Source organism: Sinocyclocheilus rhinocerous, unplaced genomic scaffold (assembly GCF_001515625.1).
Source record: "Sinocyclocheilus rhinocerous isolate Xijiao unplaced genomic scaffold, SAMN03320098_v1.1 scaffold1901, whole genome shotgun sequence".
Lineage (NCBI taxonomy): Eukaryota > Metazoa > Chordata > Actinopteri > Cypriniformes > Cyprinidae > Sinocyclocheilus > Sinocyclocheilus rhinocerous.
This window is the reverse complement of record NW_015664755.1, coordinates 80,695-105,969: the sequence shown is the minus strand read 5'-3', so window position 1 is coordinate 105,969 and position 25,275 is coordinate 80,695. Positions and strand designations below refer to the sequence as shown.

General features: G+C 39.5%; 1 protein-coding gene across 1 annotated transcript in view; it reads left to right on the top strand.

Annotated features, from left to right (window-relative positions):
* Positions 1-25,275, top strand: part of LOC107730412 (protein tyrosine phosphatase receptor type D) — a 132,448-nt gene that overhangs the window by 57,133 nt on the left and 50,040 nt on the right. Inside the window, 5 exon segments of the mRNA XM_016541257.1 lie at positions 18,029-18,217; positions 19,088-19,096; positions 19,651-19,668; positions 21,705-21,815; positions 23,461-23,472. Coding sequence (XP_016396743.1) covers positions 18,029-18,217; positions 19,088-19,096; positions 19,651-19,668; positions 21,705-21,815; positions 23,461-23,472 — 339 coding nt within the window.

Genomic DNA, 25,275 nt, shown 5'->3' with positions numbered 1-25,275 from the left:
GCAATAAACACACACACACACACACACACACTCTCACACACACACACACACACACACAGACACACACAAACACACACACACACACACATACACCGCAGCGCAGCAGAACTCAATCAGGGGGGAGTCTGTGAATCTCTCTGGATATGTTGAGAATACTCTGCAGTATATACTGCTGTCTGTACAGATATGATGTGAACAGCAGGGGAGACCGAGGGCGATATTACAGGACATACAGCAGAACGTGTCGTTCATAACTCTCAGATCTCCCTGCCATCTGTGGGTCTGAGAAACATACGCTTCAATTTATTACCTTTTTTAAGATGTACAGTTAGCCCCCTTTATATTTACACAATGATATTGACCCAGATTGTGTCATAATATCAGTGCTTTCAGTTATAAATATATCAGTGTTATTGTAGTATTATTTATAGCATTTATTAAGTATTATATTATATTTATTAAATATAGTATTCATTATTTTATCATTATTTATAGTGTTTATTATTTTGAATTAGCTAATATTTTCATAATTTAATTTAAATTTTTCTTTTTTTTTCAATTTATGTGCTTTAATATTAAGTATATTGGTTTAATTAATTTCATTTATTATTTTTTTAAATAATAGTTTTAGAAATTTTATTAGATTTAAAAATATATATATATATATATATTTATATAGCTGTTAAATTTAATTAATAGTTTTAGTAATTTTATTAGAATTTTTAAACATTTGTATATAGTTTAATTTAATTAATTAATAGTTTTAGTAATTTAAGTACATTAGCTTATTTTAGTTAGTTATCAAGGAAACATTTTAAATTTTCATTTAAATTTATGTCATTTTTATGACTTTCTTTTTTTTTTTATTCAGCTTTGTCAATTACCCTTTTGTTTTAATTAACTTTTGGTTTTACCTAACAATAACAACAGTGATTAATGTTACTGAATAGATTCTTCTATCTGTCAGCAATAATATGCATTTAAAACATTTGAAATGCCAGTGTGAGACCTAATAATTAAATACTTTTACTAAAATATCTTGATTAGTTCAAGAAGAGTCTTTAAGTAAATACTTTGATGAAATAATGTATGTTGCATATTTCAAAGGGTAATTTTTTGACTTCAGTGATGAAAGTTTATGTTATGCTGTACGTCCAATCAGATCCTGTGCAGTACCTGTCTGCAAAAGTTTAACTATCTGACATGTATTTGAACTTTTACCCAACAACCTGGAGATAAGATAGATATTAATTACAATCCAAGCCGTTAAAACCAAATAAATTGCTTTTATCCTTCGAAATTAGATTTTTGGTAAAGATTACATGTGAAGTTACCTTGGTGGGAATAGATATGATTATTTTACCTCCATCAAATTTTATGTAAAACGTCTTAACTCGGGCTCTCCAATCCAATAATGAGTCAAGGAAGATTAAAAACGACTGGCGGGCTCGTTCGTCACACTGGAATGGAAGGTCGAGTGGAGCACAAAGCGCTGTGTGATTGAGTATTGCACACAGAGCGTCTGCAGTGTCTCATCTGAACTCACACACTACAGCAGTATATACTCTATAAATGCAGTATGAGTACGAGTCGTGTGCTGTTCTCTCTCCGAGCCTCACCTGGAATGACGGTCTAAATGGAAATAATTATGAACAGGAAGCCCTAAAAAGATATTTATCCATTAATATAAATGAAGGAAGCCGAGTTGTAGTAATTACTGCACATTCAGCTAGTGGGCAAGCAGCATCGTTTGAGCATGAATAATGACACAAAACTAATACATATTCCGCCGTAAGATATCAGGCTGCGGCAGACTGCATGAGCATCAAAAACAAGCTTTGCATTAAAGCGTCTTTGCCTCGGTTAAGCCCCGACATACTTTTCTTCCCCTAAAAACGTGGTGTTCAATCGGCCGTGCTTGTGTTGTGTGGGGATATGGGTCATGTCTTATTCATGAATGCACCCACTGAACTAGGACCAATGCGTTCGGTCCTTTCACAGACTGGCCAGGGATTTCAGGCCCATATTTGCCAACAAGGTCACAGGCACAATGCATTCTGCATCAAAGAAAACAAAAGGTCCCTGCGATGGAGAAGCGCGAATGCTGCTGGTGGCCGAGTACTCTTCAGAGAAACCATTTTAACAGAATGGTTCGCCTCAAAAAACCCAAACGAATGCACTGGAAACGCGTGTGAGATGTTTAGCAGAACGTTCAAGCTGCTCTTTTCCATAAAAATTTGTGGCCATATTCAAAACTGACATCCAACCTGATGCACATATGATGTTAGAACTTCAGCAGAGGGGGAAATAATGAGTGGAAAACTTAAATGTGGCTCTTATTTCGGGTCACACGTCAACATGTGACTTCGGAGGACTTGAAATATAACGCATGAGCCACATGCTGCTTGTATTTTTGCTTTTATGGTGTTTTTTGTAACAAAACACCAACAATGGAGCATTAGATGCGTAAATAGTGACAGGATGTTCTTTGAAACTTTTTATTGTGCTGTAAAACTCACGCATGACTTTTGGACGAATCCAGTGGAAATAGATGCGTCAGAGCAAATAAGAGATTCAGATTCAGGTTGTTGGTTGAAGAAAGCAGAGAGTTCTGGAGAAGTAAAGTGCCACTAGACATGCTGGCACTGAAAGGGCTTTAAATGACCCTGAGGGGGAACATTAGCGTCAGAATTTGGCTCCAGGGATGGAGAAACATCAGAGAGATTAACTGAATTCATTTAGTTCAATGTGCTGTGACCTGATGTCCATTTGACGTCCACTCACACAGTCAGCCGGAGAATATCATCAGCGCTGACGTTACAGCGCCGCAGGCACTGACCCCACGATCCTGTCCTGAAAACAGACGTATATATTTCAGAAGCCATTAACATGAAGAGTAACTAGATGTAAAAACATCAAATGTCTGTTTTCAGACTTTAAATGGGGATTTTGTCCAGTCTCCACTTTCTCATGTATGTCCAGCAATGTCATGCAACAATGTCATAATTGTGATCGAGTACATTACATTAAGAACTTTATTAGTTATTGACTCATTTTAATTACCAAAATATAATTTAGCAGTGTCCCATGTTTTGTGCTCATCCCTGTTATTGCATGATTTCCCCATATACAAAAAAATATATAATAATAGTAATAATTCTGACATCCAGGAAATTACATCGTAACAATTTACCATATGGTCCCATTAGTTACCTTAAAATGAGCTATACATTTATTACAGTATTTTTTAAATCTTTGTTTAATATAACGCTATTTGATAAAATAATAAATAAATAAAACAGCTCATTGTTACTGTTAGCTCAAGTCCATTAAAGAACATTAACAGGTTAACAACAGATAACAACATTTGATGTTAATAATGTATTGGTAAATGTTGAACTTAACTAAGATTAAGATTATACACTTTAGATATATATATTTCATTGTAAATTCATGTTGACTAATGGAAGTTAGTTGATGATTTCCACCTCAACCATCAACCCTGAAAATAAATGTATTGTAAGAAAAAGTACATTTGAATTCATGGAAAATGCAAGTTTATCAGTAACAACAAAACATCACTTGGCCCTAAACTAACAGCTTTGTATGTTCTTTATATGCTACTGCTCATTCTAGTGCCATACTTAAAGTTTATTTAGATATATTTTCAATAAAAAGTACTTGTTGACAAAAAAATCTGATTTTAAAACTATATTCTCCAAACGGGAGATTGCAGAGGATGAAAGCAAAATGAAACCACTCATATGATATTTAATTTTTCCTCCTAAGGTTGATGATCAACATCTTCCCATTTTTGCATCCTGGTCACCAATGTGCTGATCGTTAGTTGGATTCTAGATGTGTTCAGGGTTAAAGTCATGGTGTTAAAAACACTTCCTGTATCTTAATTTAGTCGATAAGAGCTTTCCTAGCCTCATCGTCTGCATTGAGGACGGATGAGCGTCGTTCTGCTCTGTTGTGTCACGGAGGGAAAGTCCAAGAGCTGCTCTTCCATTCGGATCTGTTTCTGTGCCGATCCAAAGCGGAGCTCGAGGAACTCTGGCAAATCCAGTGAGAAGCCGGCGCGATCATGACAGATGACACCGACGGGAAGCGCTCCATTCTCTGCCTGCAGTTGAGGCGTCTAGACAAAGCCTACTTTATGGTAATCCGGAAATATCCGTGCCAGAGCCGGAACGCCGGCACCTTTCTTCTGGAGTGCATCAATCGACTCCAATCTGACCGTCCCTCGACTTTCGCTTCGAACGAAGATGTAATCTTCGGCACACAGTCGCGCAGGAAGTCCGCCGCGGTGTAATTTAAAATCCTGACAGAAAAACAAAGGCATTGACGGTCATCCAGACGAATCGCTGCCTCAGCGCACGCAGCATCTTTGAGCGAGGTGCGTTCACGGAGGGACTGCTGTGGAAATTGCTGTGCCTGTTGTTTGGTGTTCTGACAGCTGCGTCGAGGGTGAAAGAGCCCAAGAAAAGCTTGCGGAGCACAATGTGCTTTCCTTTACCCCTCCGCCTCGAAGGAGCCGCGACTTGAGCGACCCGCCGGCGCTTTCAGACGTTTCCGAAGGGCCTTTCACTGCTGGAAACATGCTGACTTATCTCGCAACCCAGGTGAACCTTTCTTTGAGCTGGAAAATAGAAATGTAGAAAGGACCTGAGACAGCACATAAAGTCAGCGCGCCTTTGTTCGAGCAAAGTTTCTCTGTGCGAACCCCTCCTGCCGCTTTAAATTAGCACCGATGCTATTCATCACAGGAATGGAACAACAGATAATGACGAGTTATTTATTCTCATAATTAAAGACGGAGCCGTTAGACGTTATTGATCTTTCCTCATGTCTAATTAATGGAGAGCAGGAGATGGTAATCGTACAGTATGAGTTTGGACGAATGGGTGTAGAAGCGCAGGACTCCGCGGAGAGCCGTAAACGCTGATGGATTGCGTGTTGGTCTGAGTGGATGTGGATATCGATCCCTACGGATGGCTGTGGTACTTCCCCCATTACTTTCTTCTCAGGGAAGCCTGAGCTGCTGCTTGTTGTTGTGGGTGAATTTGTTTCTCGAGCTCTCGAATCGTTTTGAGTTGGTCCTGATTTCCTTCTTCAGGTTTTCTGCTCTTAAATGTTCTGGCCATCAGAGATGTGGCGAGACGGACACACTGCTCTGAACAGGCATCTAGGTGAGGCTATACTATGACGCTGTGAAGTCAAGGACAGTCTGTCACCACATGGCAAATAACGTCTATTTCCTTACAGTAGAGCTTTCAAACCCTATTCTAGGAGGAGCATCGACACAACACACACCATATTTAGCTTATTAGTAGAGACTCCAAGCCCACCTGGACTGGAAAAAATAAAATAAAAGGTAATAATAGTACTTTTTTCTCTTATTTTAAAATTGTATTAGTGGGTATACAATTAGGGGGCGCTATAATTAAGAAAGACTCAAATACTGATTGGTGCCAAAATTAGTATTTAAAATCAGGGTGAAGCACGAGTATAACAGATTTGTGTGTAAAATGTTCCAAAAAATATATTTTTTGTGTCATTGCATTACGGGCATCCCAAGTTTAAATCCCAGCTTGTGGACCTTTTCCCGATCCCCCTCTTACTCTTCCTGTTAATACTTACTGTCCTACCAAAATAAAGGTAAAAAGACCAAAAATAAATCTTAACGAAATAACAAAAAAATGTGTTTTTGTTGTGTTTGTGTTTCTTTAAAGACGTCCGTTCGCTCTGTCGGGAAGTTTGGGACTGGAACTGCGGATGTGTTTGTGTTGTGCTGGTTTTGTTGAGCGCTGGCTAGCGTTGAGGGGGTGCTAATGGTTTCACGGGGGAGTTTGCGGGAGTGAAGGGCTCTTATCTGACGGCTTTGATGCTCTGCATATTGGAGTCATTTTCTGCTAGATGAATCGGCCTCCTCCGGGTCGCCCTTAATTCAACTAATAACACTCTCGAGAGGAGAAGCTCCAAACGCCGCTGTGTAATTACGGCCGAATGCAGTGTCGCGGGGCGGCACACCATGAAGAGCGCCTGCAGAAACGTGGAAGACGACGCAAGGAAACGTGCACATGCAAAGTACCCAGAATGCATGGCGTCAGTGGAGAAAAGACTGCATAATGTTGTAGTTAGAGCTGGGCGAGATTTCGTTTTATCGATAAATTGAAAGGTATATACATATATATATATATATATATATACTGTATATAATATTTTTATATTTATTTATTTATTTTTAAATCACAGTTTTGAATAAACATATTAGCAAATGTTATGATCAGACATGTTGACGATCTGCCAGTGCTAACAGTTAATGTGAGTGAATGATGGCGTAGCCAATGAAGCACTTGAGAACATATCGCTAGTCCTGAGCGGTTGTTCACACTGAATAAAAAAACACGAGACGCAACGGTGGAATGGGAAAAATGCAAGGTTACGAGATGCCAGTTGAGTTCTGAAAAATGGAGATTTCATTTTTTGCTCTAGTTGTAGTTAAGAGCGTCTACCAGCAGAGGCTAATGGGATCACGCTAACCAGACAAACCCGAGTCCGTGGGGTGAGCTAGATGGATAACTGTGACACAGAGCTCATTTAATCTAAAACACGTCACCTGTTACCTGTGTTTAACAATGAGTTGCATAAGTGCAGCCGCACACACACACACACACTGAGTGTGATTTAATGAGCGATGGGGAGCCGCTGGGGTGTGAAGGAGGTTTCGCAAAATAAACCCACAAATGACAAACGGGTTTAGTCAGCAGAACACCCAACGATCTGCAGCCCTTAAACGAAATTAATTATAAAAGCTCAGAGGAAATGAAAGCTCGAGCGACGTCTGTCTGCAGCCAGAGGACGCAGAGAAAGACGTGCTTCTGTTGTCTTTTGTCTCTCATTCGCTCGGGGAATCTCCCGCGCCGTCAGCCGTAACTCGACGCGTCCGTGCTCAAAACCCGCTTCAATCCTCACCCGTTCCCACAAATTAACTTTGTGTTCATAGAGAATTACTAGGAAAGCCTCTTCTGGAGAAAGAAAGGAATCGTGTGAAACAGAGAGCAGATTACGCAGGACTGATCTCCTCCTGCAGGATGGCAGATTGTTCGCTCTGCGTTCGACGTGCGTCTGATCTCTGAAATACTGACATATATTCACATACATTATGATGTGTGTTCTCAGAAACAATCAACAGTCTGCTATTGGCTGTTTTTATGAAGAAAAAGCCACCGTCTAAAACACTAAAGTAGGATATGGCTTTCTAAAAATGATTTTATACAAACAGTTTTGTTATTGTTTAGTAAAACTAAAACTAGTAAAAATAATTTCATAAAATATAAATACTACAGGAAGAATGTAAACAAAAAAACCCTGAAATAAATAATTTGAAGTACTAAAATTACTAAAACTAACATAAAAATAAAGCTAAATATGAATAAATATTACAAAATAAAAAAAAAATTAAAAATTAAAATAATGACAAAGCACATAACATTACTAAAACTTAAACTAAAGTTAAAATGAAAACAGAAAATTAAAAAAGGTGATTCAAAATATAAATATTTCAGTAGTATAATATAATATATATATATAATGTATGTATATATTAAACTAAATTTACAATGAAACGTCAAACTATAAAAATAAAAGCTAATTCAAATATATATTCAAATATAGAATATTCCAGGCGTGGAAATGTTAAAATTCCCAGATTCTCTCACACACACCTGGCGCCGGATGAAAGTGTTGCTCGTCCTCCTCCACACACACACACACCCACACACACTTACAGACGTGTGTCACGCTCTCGACACACACGTGTCAACCTCTCAGCCAGCGCGAGGGGGCGGACCATCCAGACCTCACTCTTGAGTGGGCGGAGCCACGCTGCCGACTTGATGCCGTTATTACCCACAATTCTCCTGGATGTGACACCACAGGGCACGCGTGCAGAAACGCAGTGGGTTTCTGTCTTTAAAGCTGAAGCGTGACATTTCTGGGATGTTAAAACACTTCCTCGTCTCTCAGTATAATGTAAGCCGTGTATCTAGTGAGGAACATTGATTCGGTGTTTCATCAGACGGGAAGCACATGTGTGGTATTTCAGGAGCAGATCCGCTACAGCTGCTGCAGCAAGTGTGCATTCTGATCCCGCTGCAGGTCAAAGGTCGTCTCATTCATCTCAGGAATGCAGCGAGCCAGAGATCTGAAACACGGCCTGAGATTCCAAGACAGAGACGTCAGGAATTCACTCTCTCACGGGAATCAGTGCTGAACGCTCGCATTAACCCTCTACAGCCTGACGCTTAAAGAAGAGTTGGGAACATTTCAGTCTGATACAGTGAGCATACAGAGGAAAAACAGCTCAGTTTTATTCAGAGTCTCAGACTGAACAAAAATATGCAATTTGGTGCAGATGCTGATATTTATATGCTGAAATTCTGCTGCTTGTAATGTAAATCAATAAGATCTTTATAACAGTACAGCAGATACTGGCATAAAATGATATAAATATCAGTCGTCACTCTATATCTGCAGTAATCAGTCTCAGTAAGATGAGATTGAAATGATCCAAACATATAATGCAGTGATTGAGAGCTGAAGAAATAACGGCTCCTCAGAAGATGTGAGATGTTCTGGAGGCTTGTGAAGATCATTCCTCCGCTGAGGAACAGTGAAAGTAAAGCTTCTGGAAACAAACGCTCCTCAAAAGATCCTGAGGATCAGATTTGAGACTCTAAAACATGATTGATGGAGAATCAAGTAAAGCTGAGCTGCTTCAGTCCAGTAAGTGTTCATCTGGAGATATTACTGCAGTTATTCTGACCTTTACTTGATCAAAAATAGCCAAGATTTGATTGCAAAAAGACATGTGAAGTAGCAGCTGACATGGACATTTGTATAATTATACTAAAAGAGAGAGTGACAGAAGACGACAGAAGGCATGTAGCAGTTTGTGTGCAAAACAGGTTTAACAGCAAGGTTTTAATTTTAAGGCCTTTATGTGTATCAAATATGATACAGTAGCTTTATAGGGTTAATGATGCTGGTTTTGATGATGGTTTATTGTGTGTGTTTTCTAAGCACTTGGGTCTCTCTGCCATCATTCAGAGCTGATGAGCGAGCGAGCGAGCGATAGACTTTATCAGTTCGGCGGTCCAGACGATCAATAAGCGTTTACACTCAAGGGCTTTCACACAATCAGAGAGTCCATGAGGAGCACTTCCGCAGACACATCTACTGTATCGACAGCCAAGAGCATCTGTGGAGGTCTGGCGCTGTAGGAATGTGCTCGATGATAAAAACACGTCATGTTTCATATCATAACTGTAGTGGAGAGAATTGCATAGATGAATAGTTTACCACAGTGGTTCATAACTGCGCTCAGGTCTGCTCTGTAAAAACAGCTGTTTGTGTTAGAGGTTGTTGTTTGTCTGTTTTTTTGTCTATTTGTTTGTTTAAATACCCAGACAACATTATGTACCATGTCGGGTCACCATTTGTTTCAATTTCTAATTAGAATGAGTAGCCAGTTTATATTTAAAATGAGGTAGAAATTTCTATAGATAAATAAAGTACACTTTAGCATGCCTTTAAAAAAGAGTACTTATTACAGAAATAATATACGTTAAAATAATATACTTAAGTTGTTGTGTATATTGAAAAGAGGAGAGGGCCATACACAAAACCCTGAGGTACCCCATTGTTTACAAACCTATAGGGATTTTGTTCATCTTTGCAACATAAATATCATCAAACACGATAAACAAAACTGTATGATCAATGTTTATCTGTGAATAAAAGCCGAGTATTTCTGTTTTTCATAAAAAGGACTTTTCAGAAGACTTTCATATTTTAATTATGTTTACCATATCTTTTTTGTTGATAAAATAGAGTTTCAATGGATGGACAAAACATGTTGAGAGAATGTAAGTCTTATGTGTTTGGAACAACATGAGTTAGAGTAAATGATGAAAATTGTCATTCTCGAGTGAACTGCTCTTTTAATATGGCTTTCATAAGGATGTGGGAATGCCAGATATGAATTGAGAGCTTTCGGCATGAATCTGACATCTTTTTTTTCATATGGAGATCTTGTAACGTCCAGGCAAACGTGCAGCGACGTTCTCCATGTCCAGACAGAGACACTGGTGAACATCTGCTCTGGTTTCCCGCGAGCGGCGCTCTCATCGCCAGAGGTTGGCATTCCTGAACAGGTCAAATTTCTGACTTAGGAGAGACATGATTGATGGAAACACTGCATCTTTTTTTCCCTCCATCTCAGCGAAAGCGGTCGCAAGATTATACGGCAGCTGGAACGCACTGATAAACGCGCCGGTGGCCGGATTAGCCGCCTGTCATTTACCACACGGCCAAATGTAAAAGATAACCTTTATTATCACAGAACAAGTGTCACATGAAGAAGAGGAAAATAACAGCAAACGGAAAGGAGCCGAACTCAGCTGCGTCAGAGCAAGCGTTAATGGAGAGCTCTTACATTCGCTGGAGTGATTCTGTTCGAGACGGAACAAAAGCGTAATTAACAGGCCACGCTGAACCATGCCAAAGAAAACAAGCAAATACATCAGTGGGCGTAAATGAGAGCGGAGAGCCGGAGAGGGGGTGGAAATGCAAACGCACACGCAATCTACTGACTTGAGTTTTAAGAGCTTTATTTCTGACAGCTATCAGACGTCTCGTCTCTTCTGTTCTCTCGCTGTGTTGAATACTTGATAAAAAGTTTCTTTATAATGTGCACTGAACTATAATCGAGCATCGGCCTGGTTCTTCAGCAGCTTCAGAGGAAGATCAGAATAATTCACAATAATTTATGTGCTTTTGTCATTAAATATTACTTAGTTTCGATTTATTTTTATTTCAGTTTAATTTGAATAATTATAATACTTGAATTCAAATGCATTTTATCAGCTTTTAAGCTTTTTTAAAGCAAACGTTTTTTTTTTCAAATGCATCAATACATGCAATCAAATGTGAATTAAATATATATATATATATATATATTGTGCAAGTGCATGCAATAATATATTATAACATGTTATGTGTACTGAGTGTGAATTGTCTGAGCAGTAGTGAATAAAGAAGGTATTTTGCACTAAACAGTACAGATAGACATCCTAAAAAGTAAATTAATGTATTATTGCCTAATTTAAACAAATATTGTTCCTCTATTCCTGAAAATGAAGTGGTTTTTGATTCCCAGCTCTGTGTTCGATTTGGCCCTTTTGTCACGGTTGTGACTCACTGTTCCAGAGCACAAAACACTCTCTGTATTAATTAACACGGGGGACTAATTACACACACACAGACACATCAGTAACAGAAGAACAGCGGTAGAGTTTCCTCGTGACGGACCTTCTGTCTCTCAAATCCCGGATCAATACGGCGTAAGCGCGTCTCTGGGGTTCAGCCGCCATCCAGGGCGAATCCAGCAACATTGACTGCCGTCACAGTCCAGCAGAGAAAACGCTCCTCTGCCCTTTTGTGGCTGAAAACACCAGCAAACTTATCTTGAGCGAAGTGAAGCAAGCACACGCCCACCCTAACCCGCTTTGGCCCGCTTTGGCCCGCTCGGCATAAAAGTGCCAAAGGAAGCGGAAAATATGGCTGGGATGGCAGTCATACTTGAAGGGTTTCCTGCTATTTGTCTCTGTTGGTAATCTGCGCTTTTCCGGCGGGAGGGATGATCACAGCACAATGCGTCTTTACACCAGCTGACCTGTGACAGCGGCTCTAAGGAGATTGCGCTCACTCAAAACGTTCAACAAATATATCTTATTATGGCCCATGGGGATTTTCCACAGCGAATAACCTCATCCAGGCAAAAACATCTGCCGACGACACTAAAGGAATGAGAGCGAGGCAAAGCTGCATCTAATACGTGCATCAGTCGCTCTGTGACGCTGATCGATTCCCAACACAAAGCCATTAACTGGCCCCAGCTCTGTGTGTTTTTGAGCTCCGTGAATAACGCCGTGGCCGGCAGAAAGAACACCAGTATCTCGCTCACAGCGTTTCTCACAGATAAGCGAAATAATCAATTACGCTTTTAATTTCCAGCTGCAGCGAATCTGCCTCCTCTGGCTTCAGTCATTGTCAGTTAAACAAACCCTGCTAACTTCAGCGGGTAAACAGTAACTAATCACACCGGAGCGTTAGCCCGGTCCGCAGAGACTCAATTAGCTGTATTTAATTAGTGCGTCCTCCTCTGCGATTAGACCGGCGCGTTTGGGAGCGTTTGTAGCTAACGAGAGAGAAGTGCTGCCGTTTTGGAAAGGACAGCTACAGTATGCGATGGAAATATACAGTGGGCCTGGAAAGTACTTATTGTTAAGTAAAACTATTACATTTCACTTTTTCTAAACAAAATCTAAATATTAGATGAAAAACGTAACTTAAGAAGCCAAACTGAAATAAAACAAACTTAAGTTGAAGTACTACAATGATTAAAATGGAAATCAAATAAAATAAATAAATACACAAGCACATAAGAAGATTACTAAAATTAAAAGGAAAACTGACAATATAAAATATAAATCACATAAAAATGTAAATACAATAATGAACATTATAAATATTACCTTGGTCATTAACTGAAGTAAAATAAGTTTAAGTTGAAGTACTACAATTACTAAAATTGAAGTAAAGATAAATGAATAAATTAAAGCTATATATATTGCCTTGGCAGCTAACTGAAATAAAATAATACAATTATAATAAAAATAATAAAATAAGTTGAAGTATTAAAATTACTAAAACTGAAATAAAATAAATAAATAAAGCTATATATGTATAAATTAAAAAACTCAAAATCTAATACAAATATCAAAGCTGCATAGCAATATTACTAAAACATAAACTAAAATTAAAATCAAAACTGAAAATAGAAAAAATGAAAGCCAATTCAAAATATTGCTATTGAAATAAAGATTTAAATAAATACATACATACGTACCTAACTGCAATAAAGTTTATGTTAAAGTAATACAATTACTAAAACCAAAAATGAAATAGAAAATAAATGAAAGCTAAACAGAAATGACAAAAGCACATAAGTAGATTACTAAAATTCGAACTAAAATTAATACTAATGATAATGTAATAGCATGTAAATAGTACTAAAATAACACACTGAGACACTTAAGACAATTATAGTGCATTAGCACAATGTCCCACCAGAGGCATTTATTTTAAAGAGTTAAATATGTATGAATGCATGAGATGAAGTGCAGTCTAACACTTTCTGAAGTCACATGGTGCCATTCCCCCGTCAGCAGTGTATTAGGCAGAACATCCATCGGTTGCTCGATGACCTGAGCGTCATTAATGTGTGTAAATGGTCACCGGGGGGTTTTCTTTCGCCCCGAGGCGGCTGGCGACACTCTTCACAGGGCGACTGTGCCATTATTCTGCGTCCGGTGATGTGAGGAAGGGAGATATACTGTACTCCAGTGTATAATGAGAGTTCAGGTGAGCACTTGGGATCCGTTTTGCCCTTGATGTTAAAGATGGTAAATGCGAGTGTGAGAAAAATGATCTCATGCTCTTCTAACTTTTAATCGTATCACTGTTTTTTGCCTTCGTAACTCCAAAATTCCTCTTGCCCTCACCTTCTGAATCGACCTACACTGCTGTTTTCCCCTTCGCTCTCCTGGATGTGATTTATTCGTCCTCCAGCAGAAAAACCTCACCGTGGCCACGAGCAGAAGTCATAGCATAGCATATGGCAAACGCAGCTCAATTAATTTATGCTTTGAAATGTTTTCGTCAATAACCTTTCTCCATGAAAAGCTTACAATCAAGTGGAGAGCACAAATTAAATAACAATTAACAGCGGTTATTTGCTCGCCGTTAGCTTGAGGACGCATCTCTGCCTCTGCCGTGGCGTTTTTCAACAGTTAATCAGAGAACTGGCAGAGTGAAGTACCGTTTAATTCGTGAGGTGATTTATAAATGTAATTCTGATTAATTTTGTGTGAGTGTGTGTGTGTGTGTGTGTGGTTTACACACACACACACGAACAATTAAAGGTAAAGCGAACAATTACTGACTTGTATTAAAATACACCACTGATTTTTGTGAAATGCTCTTGGTTTCTGTTTAGATGCCAATGTCATGATGAACGTGTGCAGGAATCCAGATCAACAGTGTCAGTTAATAGTTATTTTCTGTCATGCTATCGGTGGAGACACTTCTTTTGTAAATAGCAAATGTGGTGCTTAAATCTCACTTCCTCAGTGTCAAAATGTGCACTTTCCTATAAAAATGCATCAACAGTAAAACAGAAGGGATATTTGGGATTGTTTGATCAGGGTTGGAGCTGAACTCTGCAGGAAGGTAGATCTCCAGGAACAGGGTTGGGCACCCCTGTTGTAGATTATGTCAAAAGGATGACAATACTAATAATTTTAATTGTTAAAAATCAGCAAGGCATTCAAAAAAGACATTTGATGTGTTTAAAACTAGCTACCTCTGATGCTAAATGAATTTTCTTTTAGATCGTAGTTTATCTAACAAATCTAATGCGTCCCACAGCAGAAAACAGTGTTGGATTTGTGCCTCTTATGCTTTGAAAGAAAGGGACACCAAAGTGCAGTGTATTCATGGAAAGTGCTGCTAAAACAATGCCAGACTCCAGAAATCCATATTTAATTATGCAGCGGAGCTAAAGAAAGTCTTTTGCTGTTAGTTTGAGAAATATGAATAGAAAATATCCCAGGGAAAGCCTCCGTCATGCCCGGAGAGGACCAAGGACGAATGTATTTGGCTGAACTTGTCGAGTTCTTGCCGCTTTGGTGGAAGGAGAATTCGAGGTTCTCTATTGTACAACGGAGACCAAATATCGATTCCTCTCAGGAGAGAAAATGTATAGTCTCACAGGCATATTGTGATTTCCAACAATACATATAGCCTGAAAGGCATTGATTTTCAAGCAGCATGGATTGTCACGTTCGATAATTATTAGGTGCATTGCCTCTGTTCCTCTAAGGTTGACTGAAGGCACTTGGCTTTATGGCAGGTGAAATTTGGCTCGTTTTAAAGAGCTTGATTCACATGTCGACCTTGGCATTGCTTTAAAGACTTAAACACACCCACAGCCAATACGCAATTAGCGTTGTGCTGAGCTTTGGATAAGTGTCTCATATGTTATTTGTTGGCCTTTCCATAAACCTTGCAAATAAATTAGCAGAGTTGATTGTGAGCATGAATCTGGTCATTTCTGCAGTGACACATTCTGCATTGAACACAGGCGACGGATGAATAAGATGAAACACTAAGCCAACATTCACATTATATCATTTAGTACATTCATTCATTTTACGAAAGAGGAAAAACACAAGCCATTTATCATAAAGGAGCCATAGCTATTAGCAGTCCTGAAAGAGCGAATTTCAAAAGTAACCCAGAAAAGGTAGGCCGAGATAGGCTGCGGCATATGTGGGTAGCAGTAATAGAAAGAGTTGTGTGCCTTTTATAATTGCTGTAGTGTACATTGAGAAGACTAGCGGGCCTAGTACTGAACTTTGGGGCACTCCAGTGCTTAGTCGATCACAATTTTTAATCTTTATGATAATAAGTAGGTGTTGCGCATGGAGGTTATATGAGTTGCATACATGATGCACAGAAATACATGAGTGAGGTAAATTGCTAAATCATATTAAGCAGAATCTAATTGTACATCATTGTGAAGGCAGCTAAACTCACCGACAAGACACATCACACCACAACAGATTAAATTCACTATCAGCTTGTGTGACACCTTGTTGGGGTCAGACACAAGTATTAGCTAGACATCAAAATGATCCCTCAGCAGCTTTCTGTAGCGTTTGTTGTAATTTTATACCTGCATGTTTAGGAAAACAGACTGACACGTAACTTTAGCTGCCAAGTACCTTCTAACGGACGATGCCTACACACCACAGAAGAGCTAAAATTAGACCCTCATCCACTGCGTTATGAAGCTCACAGCCTGTGAAGGTCACAAGAGGATTTAGAGTGGAATGTTTGCACAAAGATATGAAAAGTTGTGTTAATGCACAAGGGATGATTACTGAAAGTCTTTTAAATGAATAACATGGGGAATATCAGGCAATTCTGGACATCACAGATCAGCTGTGCTGCTGCTTTTGTGTTTTATTTCAAATGGATGAATCATGAAACATGCAAAGAACATGTCCAGGTCATCTTTCCCCCTCAAAATCAAAACTGTATTTTGCATAAAGCTGTTTGTTTTGGCATTGTGACATTATTTTCGTTACAATTTAGCGCCCTATTGTACTGAGATCATTTACGTTTACTGAGGTGTTTAAATTATGAATTAAACCTTGAGATGTATACATTTCGAAATATAGACCTTGGCACTTGGTTGGCATAAATTAAGGACAACTTCAAATCTTCGCTGAATCACAGCACTCTGAAAGAGCGTTATAATGATTTCCGAGACAATGAGGAGCATTTCAAGCTCTTTATGAGATGCAGGAAATCCACCATTACAGCAGATGCCTCCCTCTGAGGCGCTGAAGTGTCATAATCACTCCTTAGTCACTATTTAGACAGGGATATTATTCCGTTGTCTATCATACATTCATTCAAATCCTTCACTGTTTTCTGGAAACAAGAGAAAATGGCCCTGGAACTGTCAACATGCAAGCTGGAACTGTATAGTGATACAGCAGCTATCATAGAGGCTTGTTTGCTCTATTCAGAAGTAAATCTACAGTATTTAATTGCACGTGTATAATCAAATTTTACACACATGATCCAAAAGCCTGGTAAAATGCAGTGGAGGCAGTTGTAACAGTGAAAGAGATGCGATATATCTGTGTAAGTTGTATTTTTTGTTTTTGTATACCTGAACTGAGGTTCATGGAAAGAAAATCCCAGGACATGTTTGTGTAGCTCAGTGCTTATCACAGTGTGTTTGTGTGTGTGTGTGTGTGTGTGTGTGTGTGTGTGCTTGTAATGTTCCCTAGAGGCTTGTTGACTTCTTGTTTGTTTTAGATTGCTTGTGTTTGCTGTAGGTTCACAGAAACACACACATATACACGCAAGAGGTCGTTAACCTTCAGAAAATGTTGGTCAAACTTGAGTTCCATCAGATTGCTAGGTATATATTTATTTATCTTTAAGCTTCGTTTTGTCATAAATATGTGGATATTGAAATTCACCAATGAGTGAATTAGTGAAGTAGTAAAATGGGTAAATAATGAATGTATGAATGTACCACACAAAACAAATCACCACCAGTATATCTGAAAGAGATTTATAGTGGGTCTGGAGCTAAATAATTCTAAAATAATTATTTTGGACACAATTCTTCATTATGTAACAACAACAACAAAAAAATGTTTGTAATTCTTACCTTGCTCTCATATTTTTTATTAGAATTCATCACATCTGGGTTGAGCTGTTCATCTGTTTGTCTAGCCTTTATTCATGGTATTGTAAGAGTAATTGAATACTTTAACACTTTTACAAGTTTTCTTGTGATGTTTGAGGGATGAAGAGAATGTCACTTATTTTTTCCAAATGATTATTGAAAAAAATATACTGTTTCTATTTTTGTAAAGATAATTCAACAATTCAAGAGAAATATAAGTTTATATATAGCTATAAACCAGACCAGCCTAATTTAGAATACACATTAGTAACCCTTTTACTTGCAAACCCATTCTGTCATGATTTACCGACTACAATTTTTCTATTTAATGTGGGTGTTTATTGAAAAATGACGCGGTCACACAAACATAATTAAACCGTATGTGGAAGCTGGATGGTTAAAGGTGAAGTAATCGAGCATTGACTTCTAGAGTTAAAAAATGACTGAATTGTATTTATTGTCAATGTTACTCAAATGCTTACTGCTAAAAAGCGATGAGGACACGAGGTGTGTGTGTGTGTGTGTGTGTGTCTTTCTTCACCCCGAATTTCTCCAGGTTCCAGCAGCAGCAACTTCAGCGAAAGTGTGTTTGTGTGTAATGGTGCTGGTGTTCCTGTGTTTCAGAGGATCAGCTGCCCCCAGGTTTCCCCACCATAGATATGGGCCCCCAGCTCAAGGTGGTGGAGCGCACCCGTACTGCCACCATGCTCTGTGCTGCTAGCGGTAACCCCGACCCAGACATTTCCTGGTTCAAAGACTTCCTCCCGGTCAACACCAGTAACAACAACGGCCGCATCAAACAGCTCCGATCAGGTAATTTCCCTCTGTAACGCTAGAAGAAAAGCAGCTACAAAAGCCGCTATTGTCCTTCTTTCCGTTTGAGTTTCTGTTCTTTCTCATGGAGACTTTTCTTTGGTTTTCTGTAGGAAATGGCATCTACGTCGTCTGCGTCCCCTCTGTGTGTGATGTGTCTTGTGTTCCTGTCTGTTTAATTTATTACCCATGATTCACTGCTATGACTGCATTTTTGGCCATCTTAAATTGGGCTTTGTTTTGTTTCCATTTTAACACTTAGTTGCAAAAAGCAGCCGAACCATGCATAATAAATAAGTGTCGTTCTCCATGTCCTTATTTTCCTTCCTCCAATGCGCAATGTGTAAGATCTGGCTTCATTCAGAGCTCTCGAAAGAATCATCAAAGTTGTTTTGTTTGTTGCTCTCATATCATGATGCAGCACGCGACCTGGTGAACCTCGATTATGCCCAAAAACGAGCAAAAAAAAGACAAAAAAAGGGTGTCCTTTTGTGTGTGTGTTTGTGTGACCCTTGTTGTGTGTTTGCGCATCCAACTGACCAAATTCAGGACTGAACACGTTGGTGATTCTTTGCACCGGGTGGTCTCTTTTTAAGTAGCGCAAAACCCCCGTTTCGTTTCGCAAATACGTAAGCTGACCGTGTCGCTCGAGTTGCTCCAATGTGTTTTCCAGCCCTCGATGCTACGACATGTCTTCCCAGAGTCCTCCGCTCTGCCCTTGTCCTGTTTTCTGCCGTTGTCTGATTTCTCTCTTGATTTTCACCCTGTACAATAGAGTGTCAGATTTAAGTGTGTCAACCAGAGCAAACGTAAAGAATATAATCATATTTTCTATGCTGTCTTTCTTCTCTCTGTTTTGTAAATCTCCAGAGTCCTTTGGTAAGTTTGTAGATCTGAACACACATGCCTCCCACTAATATCTCCACTATGTTTCTCAAACTACTGTTAAAATGCATGGCATGCATTTTACTAACGGTGTCGATAGGCCAGCAGAACACACTGACTAGCTGACTAGCAGTAAAGCACACGCTCAGGGCCACACTGGCAGGACCGACACTGACACTCTCACTCCATCTGTGTCTCTAAAGCTCACAGCTCAAAGACTCTCCACTGTTTCCCAGTCAATCAGTCCTCAGCTCCCCTCCCGCTAGATCACGGCCACTGCCACAGGTCTCAGAACGGCCCCTTGTGCTTCATCCACTGTGCCAGTTGCTCTTTGACCTCCTAAAGTGACCAATGCTCAATCCTGTGCTTTTCTCCACTAGAGCCAATGGCTGTCTTTTCTGAATCTCTCTTTCCTGTTGTAGCCTAATACAGTCTGTAAGAAAACAAAGCAAAGCTAATTTGATTCTTCTTCCAAAGCGGCCAGACTCTCTTCTCGCACGACTGACTCTTCTTTCTTAATCTTATTTGCATTCATATAATCCACCCAGGTGGTACGCCAATAAGAGGTAAGAGTGCTCAACTCAAGTTCACAGAATGAACAACTGACTTCATTCTTCCTGTCCCTCATGTGTCTGCATCCATCGAATGCCCCGGCATCTTCCCATCATCCCTCCTTCATCCCGTTCTGTTCCATCTCTCGCCATTTTCGCCTCAGTGCTTTTTGGTTCTTTGGTTTGGTTTTGGTTTCAGTTCGAGAAAGCCTCTTGTATTTTGGTTGTTTTTGTTTTTTTCTTCTGAGCCGATATGCTTACTGCAGCCCAAAGAAGCATATCCTGTACGTGTTTTTTTTTTCTCTCTTCTATTTCATTGTTTTTGTATTATTTTTCTTATCTTTTGGCCATAGCAGATCATGTGTCCCTTTTTTCGTCCAACTAAAACAGCCAAACATTTTCCCCCCTTAGCTGTGTTCTTGTTCAGCCGCACATGAGCCCAGATGTCGGAGACACGCCGGAGACCTCTCTGCCACGATTTTTCCCCAAAAAGCATCTTTCTGTCTTTACAAACTTCTTTTTTTTTTCGCTAGCTCAAACTATTTTGAACCACCCGTACGATTAAGTGCCTTTAGAAACCCTGCAACATGTATCCTGTACTGTATGTTTTCCTCTCCATTGATGTGGTTGTAAAATGTCCGAGATAATTAACGCTGCAAAGTCTCTTTTCTTTTGGTTTCTTTCTGTGTGCCCTCTCGAATGTCTACTGCAGTGCTCGTCGCGCTCTTCTCTAGGCCGGCGCCTAGATAGTCAGCATGGCGAGATACGAGCTCGCAACACACTTCTATTTAAGGCGCAAGCCGTTTTGAATTTTGACCTCTAATACAATTGCATTTTATTTTTCAGCTAAGGGTTGTCAAAAGGTTGTAAGTTGTGCCGACACACATTTCTTGTTCTTTGGAAAGATTTGCATGTGCTGGAGGTTTATGTACTGGTAACGATAATTCTCCCAACAGATGTTTTTCTTCTTCCATTCTTATGATTCGAGCAGCGCATTTTTCCTGAAAATGCTGCGATTTTTACTGACTTCCACCATCTGAAGTCCTTGGCCATTTTATTGAGCGATCAATTTGAATTGAATTTAACACCAAATTTTATTAGCCAAATTTTTTTTTTTTTAATTGTCCTCCCCCTTTTATGCTGCTTTTGTATACTGTAAACCTTTTTTTATTTGAGTCATATGCTGCTGTATTGCAGTTTTCACTCATTCCCATAATGAACAGTCCTGTGAGATGTGTAATAATATTGCAGGGCTACCCCCCCCCCAATCACCTTTTGTAGACCTCTCAATTAATAACCGATCAGTATTATTATTGATTATTATCACAACTGTTTTTCTAAACAGTAAAGCTCAAACTATTTTGAACCACCCGTACGATTAAGTGCCTTTAGAAACCCTGCAACATGTATCCTGTACTGTATGTTTTCCTCTCCATTGATGTGGTTGTAAAATGTCCGAGATAATTAACGCTGCAAAGTCTCTTTTCTTTTGGTTTCTTTCTGTGTGCCCTCTCGAATGTCTACTGCAGTGCTCGTCGCGCTCTTCTCTAGGCCGGCGCCTAGATAGTCAGCATGGCGAGATACGAGCTCGCAACACACTTCTATTTAAGCACCTCGAAATGACTCTATTCCTGACAAAATCATAATATGCATCATGGATCCACCGTGAAATCCATCTTTAGTGCCAAAATTGCTTTCCCATATTGCATCGGGCCTAGAGAATGAAACACTGCATTAGACATGTTAAGGGGAAACGTTTCTACCCCCAGCTTCCAGGAGCTTAGCTTGCATAAACTGCTTAAGTCTGTACCAAGCTGTCCAATGCGAGGCATGCCTGCAGATGTCGCCTCTCAGGGTTAAGAGTCAGTATAGCGGCAGGCCTTAAGCCCGAGCCATTTTGTGGCGTTCACCCTTACGGAGATCTAAACAGAACAAATAACGCCATTTATAGAGAGAAATAGTCCTAGCGTGTGATTTGGTGAAAGTTGTTTAATGGCTGGTGTTATTATTGTAATTATCTTTTTCTGCTGGTGTTCTCTCCCACTGTGTAGGAGCGCTGCAAATCGAACAAAGCGAGGAATCGGACCAAGGGAAGTACGAATGTGTCGCGACCAACAACGATGGCACGCGCTATTCCGCACCTGCCAACCTGTATGTCAGAGGTAGGAACAGCACACGGCGGTAAACAAAGCCGACAAAAGAACATGTAAAAACTCAGACGCACACACTTTTGAAACAAATTGAGCCGAATAGCGGGTCACTTTTCTTGTTGGGGTCCCTCTGGTTGCGTGAGCATTTTTGTAAGTACGACATAATGCTGCAGCCTTGATTTTCTGCCTGTCTGGTGTTTCATTTCAACTTAACCTTTATTGACTTGAATGCTTGTGTGTGTAATACGACTGACTCGTAAGATAACAGGAATGACAAATTGAGTTTAACCTCTTTACTCTCTACAACAAATGTCTCAGTGCTCTGTTTTTTCTCTTTATTGACAAACATGGAATAAAACTATTTTTCTTTATTTTGGAGCTTTATTTTAAAGCAAAAAAAAAACTAAAAAAAGAAAACAACATAAATTGTGGTCAATATAATCTTATTTTAAATTCAGTGCAATATTTGATCTGAAATGTAGTTAAAGCCTGTAATGTAATGAATATGGATGATTCTTCAATTAAGTGAAGACTTCTGTACGCTAGGATGATTAAATAAAGTGTTTGTTAAAAAGCACAGTAGTTTTAATGGACAGATTATCGTAGTCTGAAATTAATTATGTCAGAGAGCTGCAATAGAATTACTCAGTACTGCTGTTGTGTATTTGGGTTTATATGTAGTTATCTGGGAAATGAGAAGTGACGTTTTGAAATATTCATTTTAAGATTATTACATCATGATTGGAGAGTAACTTTATTAGATGTAATTACCTAACTGGTCACTATTTGAAATCCATTTTTTGAGTGTGTTATCAATAAAATAAAATAAAATAAATAACTTAAATAACTTACCCAACATATTTGAATAAATATTTAATGAACTATTTTTTCAAGCAGTCAGAAGGTCATATAACTGAAGAATCACTCCACTGTATAAATATAAAATATAAAATGTTATTTGATATTGACTTATGATTGAACATCTGTATAATCTGGCACATTAAAGTCAACATGAAACTGTGTTCGCAGCCAATTTGACTTCGATTGTGTGACGAATTTCATATTAAAACAAGAGAAAAGGCCTTGATTTTCTTGATCTCAACCATAAGGAAATGATTGGATGGTAAATTTAAAAAAACACTTGCTCACCAAGCACACCACCGAGTATCCAGTATTAGTCAGAAAACGGTGCTTATGATTTCATGTTGACTTTAAGCCCGAATTTGTCATAAACTGCTGCCAAAATATGTTCCATTTTATAAACCTTGATGGCCTGATGTCCAGCGCTGCTCAAACAAACACGTTACTGCTTTAAAGAGTGCAGCTATATTCATGCACAGGTCCCAGTCATGTGGTTTACATGAAGAACCAATGTTTTTTTCTCAAATACTGCATGATCAAAACTCCAGAAGAAAGTCAGTCCAGACCACAGTAACTGCTGATGGCATGTAAAGCTCATAACTGGACCTGTGTCATATTGTTTAATGGGCAGTGCAATAAAAGTCCTGTAAAATGCAGCACACTTTTTTTCCCTAGACATTCTGTCTCTAGCAGCAATTCTCTGGGTTGAATGTGGCCTGTTTTACTCTCTCTGTATTTTCCCTTGTTTTTCTCCTCATTTTATTTTGTTTCCGCATCTATTCCCTACATCCCTCAGAGCTGCGAGAAGGTTGGTGTGTTTTTTCTTTCTAACCATCTTCAAACTCAGAAAACAAATGATACAGACGCTAGTCACAATTCCCAAGAGTACGAAAAAAATAATTGTAGCTGCATTTGCGTGTCTATGATTAAATTCTGCTTTTGGTTCCTTATGTTCTATGTTTTGGACCGTTTTTTTTTCTTCTTCTTTTCCCTTTTGTTGTGGTCTGAACGAATGCTCTCCTGCTCTCCGCTGTACTGCTTGACCAAAAAGTGGTGCATGTCAGTCAAAATGTGCTCAGTTTTTAGGGGGGTTTGCATGGTGGATTGGTCATGCTGAAGTTGTCTGTCTTCTCCCACATGTCAGTGGTCCTGCTTCGTTACTTTGACCGACACGTGCTTTCCTAACGCCTAGAAACAAGCTCCCATTCGCTGACCTTCACCACGGTATGAACTGCGATGAGATGTGCTCCGTAGCTCTGTGAGATCAGATATTTTCTTTCTTTTCCACCTAACAAGCTGCTAATAAACGGCAATTGATGCATGTAGAGCGTTGTTCTCAAGACTCGACAAACGGAACGGTATTCAGATGAAAGGGAAAACATCATGTCTCCCGGAGCAGCGTTTCAATTGGAAATTAATTGCGAAAGGATTGAAAATCTGTTTGCAATAATTAGAGATTTAATCTCCAGAGAAGCGCGGCATCTCCGGTCGAATGCATGCCGCACGTCGTCGAAATTCTTATCTTTCCTTCTTCCATTTCTGGCGGTTAAAGACTTAAAGATACTTTAACTCCTCGCTAAACACTGGTTTAGGTTCATCCTGCTGGTATTTTAATTGCAAGTGATGTAATCAAGATCCTGGCCAAGAACCGTCCACGTAAACAGGAGGAGATTTGACGAGTAGGAGCAGGTAAATGGGATTTAACCCCAACCACAGTGCAGGATTCCTCAAATCTGAGCTTGCAGAGTTTAGCTCAAACCCTGATTAAACTCACCTACCTGTAACTCTAAAGACTTTAATTAGCTTGCTCCCATGTCTTATTAGGGTTAAAGTCAAACTCTGCAGATCAGTGGCCCTCCAGGGCCCAGATTTGAGGAACCCCTCCTTAATGGAATGTAACGTTCTAATCATAGACATCTAGTTCAGCGTTCCCCAACCCTGTTCCTGGTTGCACGTCAACAGTACACTTTTCGGAGATCTCCCTTACCTGGTTCTCTGAAGAGAACTGAATCTCTGAAGATGTGTACTGTCTGTGTGCCTCCAGGAACATGTTTGGGAAACACTGATCTAGTTTACTGCCACTAAGTGTCTTAAAACTCTCTACAAAGATTTGTTATGATGAACCTCACAAACTTTATCAAATCCAATGATTCGTTGTCCTCAGATGGGCTCATTGTAGCAGGACTGATATAAACCGCTGCACACTGACTCCCAAAAGCTGTGTAAAGCCAGCAGAGCCTGTCGCTTTGAGAAAGCTCCTGCCACTGTTGTGTGCATTATACATCAGCCGCTGCCGTTCTGACAGTATGTAAGCAGTAACACTGACATCGGTTCAGTTATTCTGGACCTCTCGAGTCTTCTCCCACCCTTCTGCTGTCTCAAAAACCCTCTTCTGAGGAGCTGGCACATATTATCCCTCTCTCTCTCTCTCTCTTTCTGTCTTGGAGACTCCTGCTTTTAATAGCCCTGTTGATTTCCTGTTATCTGACTCTACTAGTCCTCCCCCTCATCCTCTTCTCTCCTCTTGTTCCCTATCTATCTCTAATTCCCAAAGTTTCACTGTGGAATGAGCAGTTTGCTTGTTTGCATGACAGATTCAGGAATGCCCCCC